This window comes from Lissotriton vulgaris, chromosome 2_1 (assembly GCF_964263255.1).
Source record: "Lissotriton vulgaris chromosome 2_1, aLisVul1.2, whole genome shotgun sequence".
Classification (NCBI taxonomy): domain Eukaryota; kingdom Metazoa; phylum Chordata; class Amphibia; order Caudata; family Salamandridae; genus Lissotriton; species Lissotriton vulgaris.
Window position 1 is genome coordinate 889,611,848 of NC_141687.1, and position 24,769 is coordinate 889,636,616.

Consider the following 24,769-nt stretch of genomic DNA (forward strand, 5'->3'; position numbering starts at 1 on the left):
TGTGATATGTGGACGTTGTGTTCTGGGAAATTTCCTATCACGGGCATTAGGCTTACCCAAACAAGTGAAGTATCATTTTTGTGATGGAAAATTCTGGAATCTGTGGGGAGCCACAAAATTACACCCACCCAGCATTTGGTAGGTGGGCGGAAGTTTGTGGATCTCCACAGATTCTAGAATTTTGCATCACAGAAATGTGAGGAAAATATGTTTTTTTGCAAAGTTTGAGGTTTGCAAGGGATTTTGGGTAACATACTCTGGTGAGACCCACACAAGTCACCCCATCCTGGATTCCCCTGTGTGTCTGTTTCAATTTTTTTTACAAGTTCGATTGGTTTCCCTAGGTGCTTGCTGAGCTAGGGTCCAAAATCCATACATAAGTACATTGCAATAAGAGGGCCGGTTTGCAGTGTAAAAACATGATGTACCTATGTTGCGTTTTGGGAAGTTTCCTGTCACGTGCACTGGGCCTACCCAAACAAGTGTGGTACCATTTTTATCAGGAGACTTGGGGGAATTCTGGGTGGAAGGATATTTGTGGCTACCCTCAGATTCCAGAGCTTTCCATCACAGAAAAGTGAGGAAAATGAGTGGTTTTGTTTTACAAAGTTTGAGGTTTGCAAGGGAATCTGGGTAACAGAATCTGGTCAGAGCCACACAAGTCACCCAATCATGGATCGATTCATCTGGGTGTGTAGTTTAAAAAATGTACAAGTTTGCTAGGTTTCTCTAAGTGCCAGCTGAGCTAGGGCCAAAAATCCACAGCTAGGCTTACTGCAAGAAAAGGGTCAGTTTTCAGTGGAAAGATGTGATGTGGCCACATTGTGTTTTAGGCAGTTTCCTATTGCGGGCAGTAGGCCTACCCAAACCAGCGAGGTACCATTCTCATTGGGAGGCAGCGGAGAATGCTGGATCTGAGGAAATGTGTAGCTGCCCTCAGATTCCAGAGCATTCCATCACAGACATTTGAGAAAAATTTGCTTTTTTTTACAAAGTTCGAAGCTTGCAAGGGATTCTTGATAATAGAATTTGGTCAGGGCCACACAAGTCACTCAATACTGGATTCCCCTGGGTGTCTAATGTTAAAAAATCTACAGGTTTGCTAAGCTTCCATAGTGAACTAGGGTCCAACACTCACAGTTGTGTTTATTGCAAAAAAAGGGTCAGTTTTCAGTGGAAAACTGGGAAGTGTCCTTGCTGTATTTTGAGCCATTTTGTGTCACGGGCAATAGGCCTACCCAAACAAGTCAGATGCCTTTCCTATTGAGAGCCTTGGGTGAAATTTGTGGCTCTCCACAGATTCCAGAACTTTCCATCACAAAATGTTTACAAAATGTGTTTTTTGACAAAGTTTGAGTTTTGTAAGGGATTCTGTGTAACAGACCCTGTTGACAGTCACACAAGTCACCACATCCAGGATTCCCATGTGTGTCTAGTTTTTGGAAATGTACAGGTTTGCTAGGTTTCCCCAAGTGCCGGCTGAGTTAGGGTCCAAAATCCAAAGCTAGGCGCATTACAAAAAAAGGGGTCCGGTTTCAATGTGATGTGTCCACGTTGCGTTTTGGGACATTTCCTGTCACGGGTACCCGGCCTTCCCACACAAGTGATGTACCATTTTTAGTGGGATACTTGGAGACATGCAGGTTGGAAGGAAGTTTGTGGCTCCCCTCAGATTCCAGAGCTTTTCATCACTAAAATGCAAAGAAAATGTGTTTTTTCTAAAAGTTTGAGGTTTGCATGGGATTCTGGGTAATAGACCCTGGTGACAGCTGCACAAGTCACCCCATCCTGGATTCACCTGAGTGTCTAGATTTAAAAAATGGACAGGTTTTCTAGGTTTCCCTAGGTGCCGGCTGAGCTAGGGCCCACAATCCACAGCTAGGAACACTGCAAAAAACATGGTCAGTTTTTAGTGGAAAAAAGTGATGTGTTTATGTTCTGTAGTGGGATATTCCCTGTCACAGGTGCTAGGCCTAGCCACACCAGTGAGCTACCATTTTTATCGGGCGACTTAGAGAAACACAGAATAGTAGTACAAGTGTTATTACCTATTGTCTTTCAATGCATTTCTGCCTTCCAAACGTAAGACAGCGTGTAAAGAAGAAGTAATTTCGAAAAATGCCCTGTAATTCACATGCTAAAATGGGTACCCACAAATTCAGAGATGTGCAAATACCCACTGCTTCTAAACTCCAAATCTGGTTCCCATTTTGGAAATACATAGGTTTCATTGATACCTATTTTTCACTCTTTATTTTTTTACCAAATGAATTACTGTATACCCGTTACCCAAAGCAAAAACATTGCCATGTGCAGGTCAGTTTTTGGTCCTGGGTACCTCGTGTTCTTGGGTGAACCTACAAACCCTATGTATTCCAGTAACCAGAAGTGTTCAGTGGATGTAACAATATATTGCTTTAACCCCTCCCATGCTGGTGACGGAACTGCTCCCTCACCAGCCAAGGACGCGCTGTGCTGATGACGGAGCGGTTCCTTCACAGCTCGCTCAGCGCACCTGCGTGGCGCAGATTCCGCACCTGCGCTGGACGTTCTGTTGAGCAGGCGGGGCCGTGACGGAACCGCTCCGTCATCAGCACAGCGCAACCGAGGCTCGTGACGGAGCGGTTCCGTCACGAGCATGGGAGCGCCACGCGGCCCCCCATTCCCCTAGCGCTGCGGCGGAATTGCCGCCGCAGCGAAGGGGTTAAAAAATCTGGCATAGTCAGAAGAAGTTACTGGTGAAAATGTAGAAACAAATGGCTGTTTTATTCAACTCAATATTTTGTTTTCAGCTGTTACTATTGGAAAACCTTGACGGATCTACACAATTTGCTGAATTTAAGATTTTGTCTACTTTTCAGAAATCTATAGCTGTCTCGGATCCATTATTGGTATCGGACCCATTTCTACCACTAACTGGAAGAAGTTTGAAAGCACAAAAAATAGGCTTTGTCCCATTACAATGCCAAACCTGTGCAGAAAATGTTGGTTTTCTGACAAAAGTCTACCTGCTCCTGAACGCTGGGAAGATGGGGATTTTAGCACTGCAAACCTTTTATTGATACAATTTGCAGGGATAAAACAGAAACTTTTTTCTGCAGCACTTTTTTCCCCTTTTTTCCCCAAAACCTGAAATTTACCTGTATTTTGGCAAATTTCTCAGTCTCCTCAAGGGGAATCCACAAACTCTGGGTACCTTTTGAATCCTCAGATGTTGTAAAAAAAAGCACACAAATTTGGCGTGGATACCTTTTGTGGACAAAAAGTTATGAGAGCTTGAGCACAAACTACCCTGAATAGCCCAAAAAAAAGGCACAGTTAGGGAAAAGGCCTAGCAGCAAAGGTGTTAATACAGGTGTGTTTATCTTAACTTAATACGTGAAAAAATAAACACATATGCATTACACCTTAAACCAATGAAATACAATTTAACAAAATATAGGAAATGCACTAGACAAGAGGAAATGCTGCATAAATAAGAATTTGAATTAAGTTGATTTTACATTTATTGAAAAAAAGGTTTTACCTTGTCTAGTGCAATTACTGAATTATATTAAATGTAAATTAGTCAACAAATGTGTAATGCAAATGTTTAAAATGTGATAGTTTACAAAAAATACACATCTATATGAACACATTATATATTTTAATTTATGTCAAATTTTGTGTAAGTTTCCATTATCATGATGGAAGCTGGTACCAAATTTAAAAAAATAAAATAATGAAGTTAATACAGGTGCGTTTCTTTCAATTTCCTTAACGGCAACATTGCACACGTATGCATTATACAGCAGAGAAAAATTGCTTGTAAGATCAAATGTTAAAAGACAATTCAAAAGAAAACAAGTAAAATAAGAAGCTTAACTTTGATTCCAGTGACAACGAGGTTGGTTTGCTTTGTGATCAAGTAGCAGCAGAAACTGAAGGACTTGGACAATCATGCTCATGATGGAAATGGTAGTGAAAACAAGATACGGTTTCAACCTTTTAACCCATTGAAACTGCCAACTCAGGTGTTGCGGTTTACCTGCCCAGTTACATCAATGGAGAGGCACATCATGATTGGTCAGGCTGAAATATTGGTTGAACTCCCTCCAACAGCTGTTTTTGCCTATCACACAGTTGGTACGGTGGGGAAAATTCTGACAGAAATGGTGGGACTCCGATGAACTATCGTCCATAGAACCACCAGAATCTAAGTTTAGTCGGTGGACCGCCTAGTAGTTGGTTGTATTAAACAAAGGAAAAGTGATGGCAGGACCAGATCTGCCAAGATCTAAATCAGGCTCCAAGTACTCTTATACCATTAACGTATTTGTAGTGCATCTGTGGCAGAGAGTTAAACTACAACAATGAACACATTAATAATTTGGGGCCTGATTCCCAAAAGGTAAACGTTTGTGTGTTTACTCTTTTTCAGTATTCACCAAACTGCAATTCAACAGTAACGTTACAAATGAGAAGACTGTGCAGTCAGGGAGAAGAACTCCACACATATAAAGATGACACAGGCCTTTTTTTATTTCAGCAGAGTTTTAGGCCCAACTGCAGAGTCTCCACAGTCATAGAGTTGCTCTTAAATTTCAGTTTTGTGACTACCGGAAAGGATTAAACTAATACAAAGGTGTAAGTTTATCTTTGTGAATCAGACTATCTGTTGATAATGTTCAACGTTTGCATTAATTTGTGGAAGGAATGACTGACTGTCTCATTGATCTGTCTTTCTGTTTGGCCCCCATATTTTAGTGAGAATGTGATTCATCAGTGGTGATTGGTTGTTGACTGCATTTCAGTATTGTGATCATGCACCTTCAACATCATGTAAAGATTCAACATGTTAAGCTTTGAGTTTTCAACTTTGGCTAATCTGGCACCTTCTTCTACAGATATCAGAAACTCATCTAATGTATGAGGAGGTGAATATAAGTATTGCAGGACTTCATGGCAATTACTGCATGGTTGCCAGGACAACATTTATTGCGATGAAAGAAAAGCTTAGCCCATTTTCTGAACCATTGTGTCTACAACTGAATCAAAAAAGTAAGTATCACATAAAACCTTTCAACATTGCATGTTTCTTTCTCCTGAAAATGTCTTTCATCATACCTCTGTGTTGTTCATTTTTTTCCTGACCTAGATACTGATTGGAGTTTACTGTTGGCAATATCAGTTATTCTCGTTGTGGTTATTGTGGGGGTCATCTGTCTGATCATGAAATTTAAAACACTTCCCAGAGCAAAACTTCCAGCTTCGTTGGTATGTACACACATTTCATTATTTTAATAAATGTGGGCCAATCTGTACAAGATAAGCACATTTCTCTTAGGTCTGTTGTTGGCTGCCAGTCTACTGTAATTAACGCATTTACTGCTAGGCCTTTTCGCCCCTTGTGTGCAGCCTTTAATCGACTATTTGGGGTAGTATGCCTTATGCCCCTGTAACTTTTTGTCCAATACAGTATCCATGCTAAATGTGCATCCTTTTCTTCCAACATCATGGGGATTTCAAAGGTAGCCAGGGTTTGTGGATTTCCTTGGATGGACCCAGAGATGAGCCAAAATACAGCTGCATTCTTTTTTAAAATGGATAAAAAGTGCTTCAGAAGAAAGCGTCTTTTTTCCCTTCAAGTGGTATCAACAAAGGTTTGTGGTGCTGAAATCACCATCTTCCCAGCTTTCAGGGACAGGCAGACGTTTGTCAGCAAACAAAACATTTTCACACAGTTTTAGAATTTTACTGGGACATTACCTATTTTTGCTACTTTTTGTATGTTCAACCTCCTTCCAGTTACTGGTAGAAATGGGTTCGAAAGCAATAATGCATCCTGGAAAGCTATACATTTCTGAAAAGTAGACAAAATTCTAAATTCAGCAAGGAGTCATTTGTGTAGATCCTTCTGGTCTTTTTATAGAAACTAACAGTTGAAAATAAAAGGAAATTTGAAAATGAGTGGAAAAAAAACAGCCATTTGTGCCAACGTTTTCATCTGTAACTTGTGCTAAGTATGACAGATTTTTTAAAGCAATATACCGTTACATCCGCAGGACCATTCTGGTTGTGGGGATTTATAGGACTTTTAGGTTCACCAAGAACCTGAGGAACCCACAGCCAATAACTGAGCTGCGTCTTGCAATGGTTTTTCATTGTGTAACGGGTAACCAATTCATTTGGTAAAATATAAAACGTGGAAAATAGGTATCAAGGACACCTGTGGTTTTCTGACATTGAAAAAAACTATAGAGTTTAGAGCAGTAGCTATTTGCACATCTCCAAACTAAATTGTGGGTACTCATACTAGCATGTGAATTATAGGACATTTTTCAAAGTGACTTCTTTTTTACACATTGTCTTACATTTGGAAGTCAGAAATGCATAGAAAGTCAATAGGTAATAACAGTTGCTATACAATTCTATATTCCCCTAAGTTTCCCAATAAAAATGGTACCTCAGTTGTGTGGCTAAGCCTAGAGATTGCGACAGGAAATGGTCCAAAAAAGCAACATGGACACCCAACATTGTTACAGTGAAAACAGGCCCTTTTTTTTGCAGAGTGCCTAGCTGTGGATTTTGAACGCTCAGCCAACACCTAGGGAAACCTAGCAAACCTATACATTTTTTAGACTTAGATACTCAGAGGAATCTAGAATGGGGTTACTCGAGTGGCTCTCACCAGGTTCTGTCGTCCAGAATGCCTTGCAAACCTTGAACTTTGTAAAAATAAAACTGCAACGTGAACACCCTACATTTTTACAGTAAAAACTGACCCTTTTTTTCAAAGTGTGTAGCTGTGGATTTTTCACCCCAGCTCTGCCGGCACCTAGGGAAATCTAGCAAACCTATTCATTTTTTTAAAACTAGATACCCATGGGAATCCAGGAGAGGGTGACTGGTGTGGCTCCCACCAGGTTCTGTCACCCTGAAAACCTATAAGATTTGAAAATGAGACACCCAGAGGAATCCAGGATGGGGTGACTTGTGTGGCTCTCACCAGTTTGTTAACCAGAAACACTTGCAAACCTCAAACTTTGTAAAAATAAACATAGTTTCCTCACATTTCTGTCATAGAAAGTTCTGGTATCTGTGTGGATCCACAAAATTCCACCCACCCTGCATTCTCCAAAGTCTTCCAATAAAAATGTTACCTCACTTGTGTTGGTAGGTCTAGTGCCCGCAACAGGAAAGAGGCCAAAACACAATGTGTACACACCACATTTTTACTGTAAAAATTGACCCTTTTTTTTCAGAGTGTGTAGCTGTGGATTTTGCACCCCAGCTCTGCGGGCACCTAGGGAAATCAAGCAAACGTATTCATTTTTTTAAAACCTAGATACCCAGGGGAATCCAGTAAAGGGTCACTGGTGTGGCTCCCACCAGGTTCTGTTACCCGGAATCCCATGCAATCCTTAAACTTTATCACAAAAAACACATTTTTGTGATGGAAAGTTCTGGAACCTGCATGAAAACACGAAAATCCACCACACACTGCCATCCCCAAAGTCTCCTGATAAAAATGGTGCCTCACTTGTGTGGGTAGGCCAAGAGCCCGCGACAGGAAATGGGCCAAAACGCAACATGGACACACCACATTTTTACTGTGAAAACTGACCCTTTTTTTGGCACAGTGCTTAGCTGTAGTTTTGAACCTTAGCTCTACTAGCACCTAGGTAAACCTAGCAAAACTATAAAAATTCTAAAATGAGACCCCCGGGGGAATCTAGGATGGGGTGACTTGAGTGGCTCTCACCAAGTTCTGTTACCCAGAATCCCTTGCAAACCTCAAACTTTGTAAAAAAACAAATTTTCCTCAAATTTCTGTGATGGGTTCTGTGTGGATCCACAAAAAATTCTACTCACCCCACATTTCCCAAAATCTTTTGATAAAAATGGTACCTCTCTTGTGTGGGTGGGCCAGGTGGCCGCAGCAGTGAAGGACCCAAAACTTATTGTGGAGACATCAAAATTACCGATCACAAAACGACCTGCTTTTGCAAAGGGGCTCACCTGCGTTTTTGACCCAGCGGGTTCCTGTACCTCATGAATCACACCATTTCATTCCTCTCTCCATTAGTTTCCAGTTATTCAACACATCATTATAAGAGCCTCTATTTATTTCACTATGCCATGCACAAGCTAGATCACATCTATCGTCATTAAAATAAAAAAATCTTACTGTCCTTCTTACTCTTTCCAATCTCCTTCCCCACGGTGTCTACCTCTTCCTAAAATCCAGTTTTCATGTGGAATAAACAATTATCAGAGCAATTGAGAAAGTTAGTATGGTGAAGATCAATAATCAACCATCTACCATTTTTTGTCTCCCCCTTGCTTACTTATTTTTGTAACCCCTAGTTAACATACCACTCTCTCCGTCAAGCATGGAAACAGCCCTTAGTTGTACTACTATTAAAAAAGCCCTAATGGTATCAAATCAGTGGCATTGATCCTAAAAGACCTATCTGTAGCCTTTGATACTGTCTCCTATAATGTCATGCGAGTTGTTTCTCTGAAAAACAGAAAACCTATATCCTAAACAACCTTGGAGCTTTCTCCTAGAGTGTAAGGGTTATTATTGTTCTCTTCCTGTCCCTCGCCACCAGGTTGTTACTGATGGTAATAGACAAGGAAAATAAGGCAGCATACTGTCAACCTTAAATAGAATTGACGGGTTAATGTCCTTTCTGCAATGGTCTCTCCTTCTTTGGGCCATGAGAGGAAGTATTCCATGGACAAAGCCAATCAGGGCTATTTCAGCAAAATACTTAAGGTCCGTCCATCTACAATAAGGTGGGAAGAACGAGGTTTTGGCAAGAACAGTAATCTATTGTGGTTGAATTTCCTGTCTGGCAAACTGCAAATCAGGCCCTAACTGACCACTCATAGGTTTTCCATCGTGCTAATTTCCACTTTCATTTACTCGGTGGGCATTATGGGGCCCTTCAGGGATTGTCCATCATCTCTTCTCATATCTTTGCCTGTGTCATTCTAATGGCTAATCTCACACATTCATTTAGTCTCTCCTTGGTTTAATACACCAATGACACAGAGATCCTGGTCAGAACAAAACGATTGTTCACATGTCAATTGCATCAGTTTTCAGAACGGTGTCACTTTGGTTCTCTCTTGGATGAATTTCAGTGTTCTTTAGATCAACACTGTAGTCCTTGTTGTTGATAGGAATTACACTAATTGGACATCTGACTGGCAACTCTTCAGCCTGGGACCCACACCATCTTTTGTTGCCTTGTCAGTAGTTTTCCGCTGGACAATGTCCAGCCACTCTCTCGTAAACTCAGTCGTATTTCCTATTTTTGTTTTTTTAATATCTTTTCTTGTTTCATAAGTTTACCCTTTTCTTGCTTCACAATGTATGTCAGATTAATATTCAAGCCATTGTTCATGCTAGCCTAGATTACTATAAATCTCTATGTCTTGGCCTTCCTTCTACCTTTCTCGTTTGTCTTGAATTTAGAATGTAGAGACTGCCTTATTTTCAAGGTTCCCTGTCACTATTCCATCACACAATTTTGCTCCTCTCTTCACTGGCTACCAATTCCTCAACACATTTGTTACTATTCACAAAGGTAAATCTACATGTCTATATTTAATACAAGTAAATTTACTCTTACACTTTTGAATACCAATTCTACTTTTGACTGTTTACCATTTACGAGTGTAAAGTTACTCAAATAAGTAGACTTACATGTACACACTCCTGAAAAGGGGGGAGAAGTCAGTAAAAAGTTATATATAACTGTAAAGTTACTATTAATAATGATTTTACAACCATATTTGGCAATCCGCACACTTCGTGTAGACTCCAGTATAGGGAACAGTGTAAAAATGTATTAAACAATTTTTGAATAAAATAGTGTACACATATTTTTATGTTAATATTAATGTCCCATAATTTGGGATATTTATTTTAAATATAAAATGTAATAGAATTGAGAATAATTTAAAATAAAATAAAAATATTGAGAGCATATTAAATTAAACAAAACATTTCTTTCTGAGGTTTAAATTATGAAAAGAAATCCCAACTAAGGTTAAAAAATGCATATTTCTTTACAATGTATTAAACATTATGAAAAGTGATATACTGGTTTAATTCAAAGTAATTTAGTTATGTTTGATAAAAAAATAAAATGACTCATAGAATATTTAAAAATCAAATATTAAATGTGCTATTGATAGATAATTTTTAAACATCAAATTAAATTTGTTTATATTTTTCAATAGTTTAAATAATTACATTTAATTTAAAATTACTATCTACGGGGTTCTCTTTTAAGTCCATATCTCTAATTATTTTCTTAGTGAGGATCTTGCAGTACCAGTTGTTAACCATGTGAGGTGCTGCAATTACTCCAGCTCTGAGCTGGAATACATTTACTACTTTTTTGGACCCTTTTTCAATCAGTCAAATTTGTAAAGCGCGCTACTCACCCGCTAGGGTCTCAAGGCGCTAGGGGGGTGGGGTCGCTACTGCTCGAATAGCCAGGTCTTGAGTTGTTTCCTGAAGGAGAGATGGCCCAGGGTCAGCCGTAGGTGGGTGGGTAGGGAGTTCCATGTCTTGGCCGCCAGGTAGGAGAAGGATCTTTCTCCGGCGGTGGATTTGCGAATTCGTGGGACGGAGGCGAAGGCGAGGCTGTTGGATTGGAGCTGGCGGGTGGGTGTGTAGAATGTCAGGCAGTTGTTGAGGTATTTCGGGCCCATGTCTTGGAGAGCCTTGTGTGCGTGGGTGAGGAGTCTAAACGTGATCCTCTTGCTGACGGGGAGCCAGTGCAGGTCTTTCAGATGGGCAGAGATGTGGCTGTGGCGAGGGATGTCCAGGATGAGTCATACAGAAGCGTTCTGTATGTGCTGGAGTCTTTTCTGGAGTTTGGCTGTGGTTCCAGCGTAGAGGGTGTTCCCGTAGTCCAGCCGGCTGGCGAGGGCCTCGGTGACCGTCTTCCTGGTTTCGGTGGGGATCCACCGGAAGATCTTTCGGAGCATGCGCAGGGTGTTGAAGCAGGAAGACGAGACTGCGTTGACTTGCTTGGTCATCGTGAGGGAGGAGTCCAGGATGAAGCCCAGGTTGCGTGCATGGTCCGTTGGCTTGCGTACGGTGCCCAGGGCAGTGGGCCACCAGGAGTCGTCCCAGGCAGAGGGGGATGGTCCCAGGATGAGGACTTCCATCTTGTCAGTTTCAGACGGCTGAGCTTCATCCATTCCGCGACATCTTTCATTCCTTCCTGGAGGCTGGCTCTGGCGGTGGCGGGGTCGTTGGTGAGGGAGAGGATCAGCTGGGTGTTGTCGGCGTAGGAGATGATGTTGAGGTTGTGTTGGCGCGCGATGGCTGCGAGAGGGCTCATGTAGACGTTGAAGAGGGTGGGGCTGAGTGAGGATCCCTGTGGAACGCCGCAGATGATTTTGGTGGCCGCGGATCGGAATGGGGGAGGGGGACTCTCTGGGTTCTTCCGGCAAGGAACAAGATGATCCACTCCAGGGCCGCTCCTTGGATTCCGGTGTTGCTGAGGCGCTGTATCAGGGTGCGGTGGCATACGGTGTCGAAGGCTGCTGAGAGGTCTAGGAGGATGAGGGCGGCAGTTTCCCCGTTGTCAAGCAGGGAGCTGATGTCGTCAGTAGCTGCGATGAGGGCGGTCTTGGTGCTGTGGTTTGTTCGGAACCCGGACTGCGTGGGTCGAGGGGTCCGCTGGACTCGAGGAAGGCGGAGAGTTGTCTGTTGACAGTCTTCTCGATGACTTTGGCTGGGAAGGGGAGGAGCGAGATGGGGCGGAGTTCTTGAGGTCCGTGGGGTCTGCTGTGGGTTTCTTCATGAGGGCGCTCAGCTCGGCATGTTTCCAACTCTCCGGCAAGGTGGCAGATGCGAAGGAGCTGTTGATGATGTTCCGGAGTTGGGGTGCGATGATGGAGTTGGCTTTGTTGAAGATGTGGTGTGAGCAGGGGTCGGTTGGGGAGCCGGAGTGGATGGTGTTCATCAGGTGGGTGGTGTCTTTGGTGCTGACTGGGGTACAGGTGCAGAGGGTGGTGGTGGGGGGTGTTGGTTCGGTGGTTGGGTGCGTGGTCTGTGCTCCGAAGCTGTTGTGTATGTCTGCGATCTTGCGGTGGAAGAACGAGGCAAGTGAGTCGCAGACGTCTTGCGAGGGTGTGATCTCGTTGTTGAAGGCATTGGGGTGGAGAGCTCTTTCATGATGCTGAAGAGTTCCTTGCTGTTGTGGGTGTTGTTGTCCAGTCATTCTTTGAATGTTGTCCTTTTGTTGGTGCGGATCAACTGGTGGTGTTTGCGGGTGGCGTTCTTGAGGGCTGTCATGTTTTCTGTTGTCTGGTCGTGACGCCAGGCTTTCTCGAGGGTGAGGCAGGTTTTCTTGGAGTTTTTGAGGTTGTTGGTGAACCACGGGGCTTTCCTGCAGCCGGGTCTACTGGGAGGGTTTTTCAGTGGTGCGAGGTCGTCGGCGCAGTTGGTGAGCCACTGTGTGAGGTTGCGGGCTGCTTCGTTGGGGTCGGTCGTGTTGGTGGGTGGGTTCTGGCTGAGGGCGGTGGTGAGCTGGTCGGCGGTGATCTTGCTCCAGCTTCTGCGGGGAACCTGTTGCGGGTGGTGGTGGGTCGTGGTTCTCCTGAAGTTGAAGTGGACGCAGCTGTGATCTGTCCAGTGTAGTCCGGTGGAGTGGCTGAAGGAGATGTGCTTGCTGGAGGAGAAGATGGGGTCAAGCGTGTGGCCGGCGTAGTGGGTGGAGGTGTTCACCAGTTGCTTGAGTCCGAGGTTGTGGAGGTTGTCCAGCAGGGCGGCGGTGTTGCAGTCCTTGCTGTTCTCCAGGTGGAAGTTGAGGTCCCCTATGAGAATGTAGTCTGAGGAGGTGAGGGCGTGTGGACTGACAAAGTCAGCGATGGCTTCGCTGAATTGGGCGCGTGGTCCCGGGGGTCTGTAGATGAGAGTGCCTCTGAGGGTGGTCTTGGCGTCGGTGTGTATCTGGAAGTGAAGGTGCTCGGCGGCGGTGAGGGTGTCGTCCGAGTTGGTCGTGATGCGGATGGTGTTTCTGTGGACGATGGCGATGCCTCCTCCGGTTTGGTTGACACGGTCCTTTCGAGTGATCTTGTGGCCATCTGGGATGGCTATGGCGATGTTGGGGGCTGAGGAAGCGTTCATCCAGGTCTCCGTGAATAAGGCGACGTCCGGTGCTGTTGTGTCGAGGAGGTTCCAGAGTTCGACGGCGTGCCTGTGGACGGAGCGGGTGTTGAGCAGGATGCACTTGAGGTGGTTGTTGCTGGTGGTCGGCTTGGTGGGAGCGGTGTAGGCTCGGAGGCAGGTGAATTTGCAGGCTTGGCAGGTGAAGGGTCCTTGGGTGCGTTTTGGGGTGGCTCGGTAGCAGGCGGGGTTTCGGCCGGCGAGAAGTGCGTGGAGGGTGGCGGCGTTGTAAGTCCTTCGGGTGGGCTGGCATCATCGAGGACCAGGGGTTCCGGCGCTGGGCGCGGTCCAGGCACGGACGGACGTAGACGGGCTTGCCTTTGGCGCAGAATCGGCACGCCCGCTGCGCTCGTCCACTGCGCGTCCGCCGTGCGGCCTCCATATGAGGGGCTGAGGGAGGGAGGAGCAGCTGGGAGGCGGGAGCGGGGTGGCGATTGGTAACGGCGGGGGCGGGGCCGCAGGGAGCAGCGGCGGGAAGCAGAGGGCGAGGCGGGAAGCGGGAGGGCACAGAAGGCAAAGGGGGAATAAGGGGTAAAAACGAATAATAAAACAGGCACAAGTTACAAAAGGCAAAAGGGGAACGAGCGGTAAAACGACGAATTAACAAGCACAAGTTACAAAAGGCAAAAGTAAAAAAACGAAAGAATTACAACAGCACAGGTTACAGGTACAAGCTCACAGAATGGGCGGTCAGAGCGCAGCAGCACAGCACGGGGAGGACCACGCGGTGGCTAGTTGGGTGACCTACCTGGTGACAGGGTCAAGGGTCGCTCCCTTTACCACAGTGCGGCCTCCATATGAGGGGCTGAGGGAGGGAGGTGCAGCTGGGAGGCGGAAGCGGGGTGGGAAATGGGAACGGCGGGGGGGCGGGCCGCAGGGAGCAGCGGCGGGAAGCAACTATAGAAGTGCAGGTTTTTAATAGCATTGTTTTTACTCATTTGAGGGTATGCCTGTCTTCCCAAAGCCTCCCCTTAGCCCTCCCTAAGTCCCTCCTTACTCATCCCTAAGCCCCTTCTTTTTATTCCAGCCACTCACCTCTGTCCCTTCAACATACACTACTAAAACTTATACTTATGTAGGCGGAGATCCCTGCAGCTGGGGCTAAGAAATATAGAGCAGAAGCAAAGACCTTTGAATGTGGGTAAGTGAATAGCATTCTGTAGTATGTTAGTACTGTTGAAGTACTACTAAACGTACTACAAAAAGCTATTTTTGAATAGGCCCCCTTTTTATATAACCATGAGCACCAGCAAGGTCCCAACTAGCTTCAATAAAAATTCCCTCCTTACTGCTCTTCTCATTTTTTATGACCTTCTTCTCAACAGCTTCTCACTCTTCATAAAATCTACCATATTCATATGGGCAGCCAACACTTCCCTTACTTTCCTGCCAAAACACGGAATTCCTTTCTCTTTTTTATCACTTCACCTTATTATTACTTAGGCCCTAATTACGAGTTTAGCAGTCCTTCTGACATCCCACCACCTCCGTGCTAACAGGAGGAGCGCCAAGTCCAAGTGTAATCTATGGCATGCGGTGCAGTGGTGGTGATGCGGCAGTCTCGCAGCAGTGGGCTGTTAGGCTCATAGGAGAGCCTAACATGGAGCCTGCTGCTGTGACAGTGCCTGCAGCCCATTCCTGCACTGTGTGGCATGCACACATGCCACACTGTGCAATAACGGGGGGTGAAATTACAGGGGGCGCATGTGCCCCCCATGCAAGCACCCACAGGCCCTGATCCAGCAGGGGGCCATTATAGGGCCCCCTTAGTTGCCTTTCCACCACCCTCATCATGGAGGGCTCACTGCCATGCAAAGAGCGGTGAAAATGAAACTCGTATTTGCTCTGCGGTGCTGGCAGCGGCACCCCCAGCATATTCAGGCCGGTTGCAGACTGGGGGATCCTTGATCCTGGTGGAGCTGTCGGTCTCGTGGTGGTCTGACCGCCACACTTAGAATACTGCTGGCAGAACCGCAGTATGGCGGTGGTCAGACCGCCACCCACACGAGTACGACGTTGTACTCGTAATAAGCCCCTAAGCATTCCGCAAATCACTGAAAACTTTCCTGCTCAAAACTAATATTTTATTCCCACCTTCCTTGGTATCGTCAACTGATTCCCATAGTACCAGAATAGCACATTCTACAAATGCAGTGAATAGAATTGAATAGAATACAATAAACAATTAAAAGTCAAGTGAGAAAGGGACTGTGATGGGGACCACTAACCAACCATCTACTAGAGGAGAAAGTCACAGTATTGAAACCTGCTTATTTCATTGGTAAGAATTCACGTTTACTCATGCAATAAAAGTAATAGTTACTGTTGTAGCACCACTAGGCCCATTTACATTTTATCACCTTTTCGTATGACACTACATTTCAGGTTTCATTTACTTGGTCCTCTGATGGATCTTGAATCGTGCTGAGAGGTGTTGGATACAGGAGATCCAATCCAGTCATCCAATGAGAATCAGGAATTGAATAACTGTCCTACAAACTAGTAATTAGATTCATATGTATAACCCCTGAACACTACACAATACAAATACAGAATTATCACAGCAGGACCAAATCTCCTGAAGAAATTCAGTCAGACTCAAATCATACAAACCAATCACTCAGTTAGAGTGATGCAGAATATTAACATTAGAATTAGTTGTCCAGATGAGATATAGAGAGACAGAAACTGAATTTGAGGATGGTTTAGTTTTATCAGTAAATTTAAGAAGAGTAAATACAACAATAGCAGACATTTATTTCTTCTAGGAGTACAGAATAATCAAAATGTATTCTTTTGTGGGCCATCGATTACCAAAAAGGAAAGTTCATGAGCCATCACAGCTCAAAGGGTCTCTCTCATAAGGGAAAGAAGTTGGGGAATAGCGCACACAGCACATATGCCGAACAATACAGTCCTCAAGGAGCAAATTATGTTTCTCAGTCCGCAAAAAAGCAATATCGCCAAAGAAAAAATAAGGGTCTCCAACAACTCTGTTGCTTCATCACAGTGTATAATAGTTCATAAATTCTGGGGTGACACCTTCTGGGTCACCTCATCTGGGCAAGCCATTCAGTCCATTGGTTGCTTTGTATAGGGTGATTGTTCTGCATCATAAAGAAGACACATATTACATAGCAAAAAGGTAGTGACCATCATGTAAGCCATCGAACCATCCTGTGTATATGATTTTAACAATGGTTCTTTTGCAAAAGCACATGAGCAAGTTCAAAAGACAGTTTCTCATGGCAGATCTTCCCAAAGTAAAAACAATTCTGCAAGTAGTCCTAGTATGCACATGGGAACTTTCTGTATAAAAGGTAGTTTCATTTCACAATGTAAGTTGGCGAAGCCTTTCCATGGGAATGAAATACAAGTAAGTAAGGAAAATGCAGCTCTAAATTGAATAAAATAATGGAAATATACATTTCCTTCTATAGTTTTGAGATCCATATATATTTCTTTAAACTCATTTGCACTCATATAACAATGTAGTGTCATTGTAATTAGCACAAGTAACAATGACTTATTACCACATTTTCGAAGTACCAGTGTATAAAAATATTTCAAAACATAGCATATAAATGTAATTTCTGGAAATTCTCATTAGTACATATATGAATATTATTCTCTGAAAATGTAAAAACATTTAATCTTATAATAAATGTGCAGCATCCTTTTCTCTTTCACCACTTGGTGCACATTTTCACGTATGCAAAGCATGGAGTTTTAAAATGAGACCTCTAAAATACATGGAAAATGTCATCTAAATGACATTCTTTTATTTTCATTAATTCTTCACACCCATTGTTATTTAATGAAGATGTTTTCTGAATCTTTTATAATACGTGAGTCATCACTTCCACTTTTCTGCCACACTTTAAACATACCAGCCCAATTTAGTAAATATACGAACCTATGTTATTCAAATTAATGCTTTTATCTATACTACTCATCTTCTGCATGCTTTTTTTCTGCAGTAACTTGGGGCCTCATTAAGATGGCGGTGAGACCACCACCATCCATAGAAGCAGTCCAACCGTCGGATTATGATACGGCAGTCGGAGAAATCGGTCATAGGGACAGACTGCTCATTTTCCGACAGGTGCAAACTTAATGCCGAAAATAGAGGCGGTGCCTACTCAGGCACCGCCGAAGGGGTTACAAAGTCCGTTTCCCTCAGCCTGTACATGGTGGTCCGACTGCCATGTACAGGCAGACGGAAAGGACTTTGAGGGCACCTAGTAAGGCCCCTGTTGGCCTCTGCTACGGGGTTTGGGGGTGCATGTGGTGCCCCCTAAACATCCATGGACCTTGTGCCAGGCCTATTTCTACTGTGGCTTGTGCTGCAGCCGTTTTCTGGGCCGCTGCACAAGCCACAATAGAAAACAACATATATCTGACTGCCTGCACGGCAGTCGAATCGCAATTTGACTACATGTCGGCCAGTATCCATCCCGCAATACTGGCAGCCAAATGCTCATCCGAGCACCATCATATTAAGGCCCTAAGTCTTCATGATCTGTTTTTCATGATTCTCCAATTTATTTTTAGCACTATTTGTACACGTTTGTCATTTTTATCTCAAAAGTGTTGAAATCAGTTTTATGTGTCAGCTACAAGGATTCAGTAGTTTATCTGCTTCATCATTACCACAGCCTTTCAACAAAAATAAAATACTTTAACTATTATTATAAAAAGTAGGGGGACTTGTATTTTAAATCTATTGTGGCAGCCTACTTGAGATGTCATAGATTCCATTGATATGAAATTGTAAAGGGTTATAAACTAAACAGATGGCTCTTCTGAAGTCTGAAGTAGTTAAGTAGTGTAAATATATTCTACGGAGCTAGTACAAAATATTTTAGCATGTTACCTTATTGTTGTGCATTCATTACTATTTTTTAACAGGATCAGTTGATAAATTTCTGTCTAATTGAATTCCATCCGAATTGTGTTAATTGATAATAAGGTAAACCAGAGGTTTAAATGGAGTTATAAGTGTTTTCTTATAGCAATGGTTTACGTTAGCCATGTGTTGTTAGAGCTGTGGGATTAACATTTTTAAAAAGAGATATACAATAACTTTAAATGTGTGAGTGCTTCTTTGAAGGCTTAATATCAAATGAATGTGTCTTTATTACTCCAGAAGCAGGGACCTATTAATTGTTATTCTTCTTTTTTTCACAAATAGGATTTATCTATTGGCAAGCATTCCCTGCAACCATATATATGTGATCCAAATGATTTACTCTTGAAGTTATCCCAGATATCCATTAGTGATCCACCTTTACGGAATGTTGATAATGGATATTATGGATCACTAGACGACCATGAAGAAACCAGTAGCAGTTGCAGGGGTTACAGTGTAAAGCACCATAACCCTGAATGTAACGCACCCAGCGAAGACCCCAATGAAACAAAGAAATACCCTTACAGGACACTGCCTTCCAGCAGAAGCAATGATTCAGAGTCGTCTGACAGTGCGCCCGCTTTGGAAGCCTCGGGATTGCTTATTGTAGAAAACACAAATCTAAAAGAACCTTATGAAGTGGAATCTATAGAGAATTCATTATGTGAATTGTTTACTAAAAGCATTTTGCCTCCAAAAGGCCTTGAAATGGAGGGAAGGAGGTTGGAGGAGGCATATTCAAAACACCCCAGTCTGCCATGCCTTTGCCAGGTCCCTCATACAACTGTGCCAGTGTCAGGGGGGTTGAGAGTTGCCACTCTGTCACCTTCCAATTTGACATTAGTAGCAAAAGGAGATATTTGGGCCAGTATGCAACGTGGTGCCATAAATCACTCACAGCAAGACATTTGTCCACAGTTACAGACTCCATATCAAATGTCTTCAGCAGAATTAAAAGACCAGAGCATGTGCCTTCTAGTAGCAACGGACACTCACATTGGCGATGTGTTGGACAACTCTGACCACGAAGATTGGGACGAGCTGCTTTCAAAGGCAGAGTGCGATGACGAATCAGAACCATTTACGGAAACTTGTCTGAGTGAAGACAGTTCTTGTGGCAATATACAGGGACAAAAGTGGAAAGATGAAAAGAGCCACAGTGCATATATGTCTAGAGTGTGTTAAGAACAATCAACACAGAAGTATTCTACAACCTCAAACACTACCTCACATCATGGTTTTGCTATTTCGTGAAACTGTTCATTTAATGTATTGTGTATACATAGTTTCAACTTTTCATTTCTTAAAATTCTAAATTATCTGTCTGTCTAATATCGATCTAGCTGTCTGTCTTTCTAGCTATTAAATTCACTACCCATCCATCATTCAGCGGGAACGGAAAATGTATGAATATCACATTTTGTGCTCATGATACAAGACACTTAAGTGAACGTTTCACACTTTCAGGCAAAGTTTAAGTAACTTCAGAGAAATCAGAAGATATTTATTAGACGGAAAACGGCCATTGGTCCTAAGCCTTTTATGAATACCAAAGAGCAGCAACAATGACGTCAGGTTGGAAATAGAAATGTGCTCCACTTGAAAATAAGTGAATTAAGATTTAGAAGCGTTCACAGTGAAAACCTTTAATACAATCGTGTTGGTCCCATGGTACAGCCCTACTGATATGCTCCAGTGTGAGTAGGTAAATATGTTTGAACAATTCCAAAATCACCAATATTTTCAACAACTTCTCCGAACTTCATAAATCTTGCAGGAATTTAGGGGGAAAGATACATAGCAGTTGTAGCATGGCAGATAGTTTAGTGAACAAGTTGAAAGGTGAGAGTACTGACCTTGACCTATTCAGAGAAGGCATAGGGACATAAACATGATGCCAAAAAAATGCTTTTTATTTTCAGCGGGCATATAATAAAATAAGTCGTCCAATAGGGTAACGGGCCATCATTTTGCTTCTGAGACCTTTGTGGAGCTAACTTTGTGTAATGTACCATGTACTGGTGACATTTTTAAATGCTCGTTGGAAAACTGAATATGTGCTATTAATTTCCCCAAAATGAATGAAACTCATTTCAAATACCTCGGAAGCATGAAAGATCAAGTCGTTATTGCTTGAACTTTAGCATGTAGCTTAGAGGTTCTTCTGAGATCATGGTAGCTGGTGTACCAACTGAGCTATCTTAATTGGATTTCGACGTATGGCCTCCCCGTCCTAAACGCATCTCTGCAAGAGGTCAAACATGACGCATCTTACAGATAGTTCATATGTCTCCGCGACCGAGGCATTAGGCACCTGCACTGACCACGTCTGCCTCACCGCACGCAAACCGGAGGTGCAGCGACAGGTTTGCTGCAACGCCTATGGAGCCCCCCTCTAACAACAAGATTGACATCAAAGCTCTTCTCATACAGGCCACTTGACTCACGCACCTCCAAACCAGTGCAAGAAAGGGAGTAACCTTTTTCTCGTTCACCCTAAAGTGCTTTAGGACCTCTTCTGTGGTACGAGGTGCAAAACATATCCCAAAATGCAATGCTTCACAATCACAACGGAGAAGCCCTACACCAGTCCAAAGACAGATGAAAAATAGTCAATTGTTGTGTTGAGGTTCTCTTGCTGTAATACAAACAATTGAAACTTTATGGAACAGATGCCATACATTGCAGCAGTCATGGTTGTTATCTGTGCACTTTTACACTATGGTGGGAACATTAGCTATGTATGCATGCATGTGTGGGATTAAGGATTCAATGTCGCAACATATGTGGCGATTGAGGGTACATTTGTGATATGAATAGTCCCCAGTGCATTGAAAGTATTCCACAGAAGTGGAATTATTTATCAAACAGCCAATACAATGAGGCGAAAGAGGATATGCCACTCCAAAGTTTGTTCTCTAAATATATATTTTAAGCAGGAGCGGTTAAGGCATAAGTAGCATAGGGGCGTTGACCCGCTACCCCCACTGGTGCCACTACATTCCTGACTCTCTATTAAAAAACAAAAATCGAAATTAAAATACTTGATCCATATGGTACCTCATGACATTCATTGCTTTCTGAATGGGGGAGGGACTACCACGGGCCTGTCTCTCCCCGCGGTAGGCATGATTGATTAGGGCAACCAGCTGAAGTGCGCATGTCAGATTAACCGTATCTTGCTGTGGCCAGCCTACCTTGCCCAGTTCAGGCTTCCACAGTCAGCACAGTCAGGGAGCTGAGGAAGCATAGACACAGTCTGATTGTCTAGGAAGGAGCGTTGTGTACGCCTGTCTCAGCCAATCCTACCACTGCTGTTTACTATTATGGGCAGTATGAGAGCAGGGCTTCTATTAGCTTGGTGGGGAAGCAGAGACACAGCCCCATCAGTCTAGGAAGGAGCGTTATGTTTGGCTGTTCCAGCCAATCCTAGCACTACTGTTTACTATTATAGACCTCATGAGAGCAGGGCTTCGATTGGCTTGGTGCGGGGGAGTAGCACTTCGTTTTCACGAACCTTGCATGTACTCCATTTTAGCCAGGCAGCATGGGACTGGTGTATTTTTATTGCGTCTGATCAATATTGTAGTGGTTCTCCTCGTGCACGCAACATGGACAATATAGGACAAAGGTAAGCAGCTAATATGCTCTTTATTCTCTCACCCTTATTCAGAGGCAAGTTATTGCGATGCTCTCTTCCCAACTTCCAGTTTCAAAAACATGCTTTGTTCTCCTCTCAAGCTCCATCTATCTGGATTTTCTTGATACATCATAAACATACTAGAATATTTTGTGTTATTCAATTAGATAAGCTTTGTTAAACCTGATGGGAACTTTTTGCAACAAAATGCACTTTTTAACCCATATTTATGTTTTTTTTATGTGAGAAAACTCTTCGGCCAACCCTTGAGCGAGTGGGACTTAGTAATTTCAGTGACTCAATCAGTTTAAGGCAGGTTCGACGACCAACCACTTTCAAGGATCATCAACCACCACAGATTAAAAAAAATATATACCATTTGCATTGAAATGTAAGCATTCAACAGGAGGTGGGAGGATACATCAAATGGGCAATAGAATGAGGTGAGAGAGCAGTGTTTACTGAATTGTAAACAGTGGAAGTGTCAAACAGCTATACTGTCAAGCCAGACTTCACGTCGATATTTTAACACACTGACCAATGCAATTTTGTAACTGTCATTCGGTGCAAATGGCAGCTCAAAACTGATTTAAAATTACCTAGTACTAGTGCAAAATTGGCATTCACTAGTGCCATGTAAGCATTCATATTGTTGCATCTTCATGACAATTTCTTTATCCATCCACGCTTAGATAAAACTGTCTGTAATTTGTTGGCACCAAACAACTACCACTCATAGAACAAATATCTCTCTGGTGATTTTTAGTTTGGTGAACAGTATTAATTCACTGTTGTACGTTTTATCCACAGCAACCTTGCCTCCTTGATTGCCCATTTTATTATAAGGGACCCTTTACTTATAATTTGTATATTTGTGAGGGGATCTGGGGAACAAGGCTGCAGGGAACCCCTTGTTGCTCCCAGCAAAGGAAGCCACAGTGTTGTGTTTAGAGGTACATTTTAAGGGGTCGTATATATTGACCCACTGATAAAAATGCAGGGCTACTTACAAAAAATCTATTTTTCTGTGCCACATTCAACACCTGTGGTGGTAGTGGGGCTTGTCCAGGACAAAGACTAGTAAAACAAGCCATGGAGTTAGAGAGAGAAAACGTGCAGGATGTGGGTGGGGAGCTTTCGACTTCCATTTGCTCTTTGAAAGGATGATCTGTATTCCAATCCCCTCTTGCTACTCCTGCAGTTAAAGTATGACAGTTAGAAAAGGCCACGTGAATTATGTGAATTTGCAGCTGCTGCATTTTTGACAAATGTGTGTGTTTGCCGCATATGCAAAATAGTCCCTCATCTGCAGATTTTTACAAAAAAGTTATTTCCAGGTTATACGGGCCAATTTTTTTTAAATTGCATCACATGTCACCGAGCTGTGAAAGGTCCTTCATAGAGGTTGACTGATCACCTACCTGTTGCTTATTGCTGTTTTTAGGTGTTAAATCGCACCGTTATGGGGTGAAACCTTTGTCCACACAGTGTACACATGTGTGCCAATGGCAAACTAATGAAGTAATAAATATGCTGCATTACATTGTATAATTTGCCTTTTCTTGACACGTAATTTAGTTCACCCTCCCGCATAATTTGAGCCTCCCCTGCCACATCTTTCTAGTGGTACTGCAGTTAGGGAGCAGGGGGACAGCAACACATGCTGGACATGTTTATGGTGGTCTCAGAGTTTGCTTCAATCCTCTCCCAAGCTTTTTCTAATACCTTTAGCAGTAGCTGGGACTGGAACTCCATTGTAGATAATTTCCCTTCACCCTCCTTTGGTGCCCTCATTTTATGTTTGGGACCCCCAACTTGGGCGGAGCTCAGTTATGGAATAATTATGCCAGCTCTATTATTTACTAATGCTACTTTATGTAAGCAACAATTCAGTTTTTGGTGTGAGCTACTTAAATGGAAAATATTTTCCTTACCAAGTGGATTTTTCTTACGATTCTTGACGCTGCTAAACGTCCATGTTTTCTGGACCTTTACACAAATATGAATGTATTTTTTTTGTATTTATTTCTTTGAAATTTCCTTTTGGGACTAGGGATGCACTATACAATTATATACATCTAACCAAAATCGAGCCTGTGTTATCAGGCGATTTGCACTTATTATGTTTATTGCTCTCTCCCCCACTTGTACAGTGTGCAATAAATTTGTTTTATTGCTTTCGATATGCCATTTGTTAATTTCATTATTGTTATTTGTGGTATATTTCATGACGTGTATCATTAAAAGTTTTGTATTTTATATTTATTGCTTTAGAAACAAGTTATGTTCATCAAAATGAACTATAAACTAAAAAATACAGCTTCACAAAGTTGCCAGTTTAAAATATTGTACTTCCAGTATATATGAATTGTTGGGTGGACAGTCACAGCCTTTCCTCTTAAAATTGGTTGTCGTTGATTGTTTTTAAGCCAGCAAATTCACAAAGTATTGGTAGGTGTGTAAGTGTGTGTAGCCATATGAGACTATGTGCGCTGCGACCCTCACATTTCTGGGCTGACTCAAAAGAGGGATTAAATAACTTGCTTGAAGGTCTTAAGGTGTGGTCATTAACAGTTATGACGTAATCAGAGCGCAGTGTGTGATCGTGTGCTGAGGAATAAAGGCCTTTGATACAGAGCTCCATGTCTGGCATATTCATTTGCATGCTGCATGGCTGGAGAGAGTGATACATCTGCCGAAGAGTAGGGGATACATACCCGAAGAATGGAGTCACCTCTCCCTAAGAGTTTGCAACGACACAGCAAACTGCTAGTATGTGCCATGTTTACCCAAAACAATGAGAAGCACTTCAAGGTTGGTGTGTATGGAGTTGAAGCCCCGCTGCAGCCAACATACTGGCCTCAAAGAAGTTGAAGGCTTTACAGAGGAGCACATTAGAAAAGCGACCAGAATCTGCTGGCAAAGCTGAAAAAAGAAATACTGTGTTGCGCCATAACACAGAGACAATCTCTCGGGATGTTATATGTCAAATAATTCAACCTGTCATGCATGCTTTTAATTACAGTAATTA

General features: G+C 42.9%; 1 protein-coding gene across 1 annotated transcript in view; it reads left to right on the plus strand.

Annotated features, from left to right (window-relative positions):
• IFNLR1 (interferon lambda receptor 1) overlaps positions 1–24,373 on the plus strand; it is a 271,583-nt gene extending 247,210 nt beyond the window's left edge. Inside the window, exons 5-7 of the mRNA XM_086956424.1 lie at positions 4,887–5,040; positions 5,138–5,256; positions 18,381–24,373. Coding sequence (XP_086812550.1) covers positions 4,887–5,040; positions 5,138–5,256; positions 18,381–19,283 — 1,176 coding nt within the window. The 3' untranslated portion in view covers positions 19,284–24,373. The remainder of the gene's footprint in view (positions 1–4,886; positions 5,041–5,137; positions 5,257–18,380) is intronic.
• The last annotated feature ends 396 nt before the right edge of the window (positions 24,374–24,769 follow it).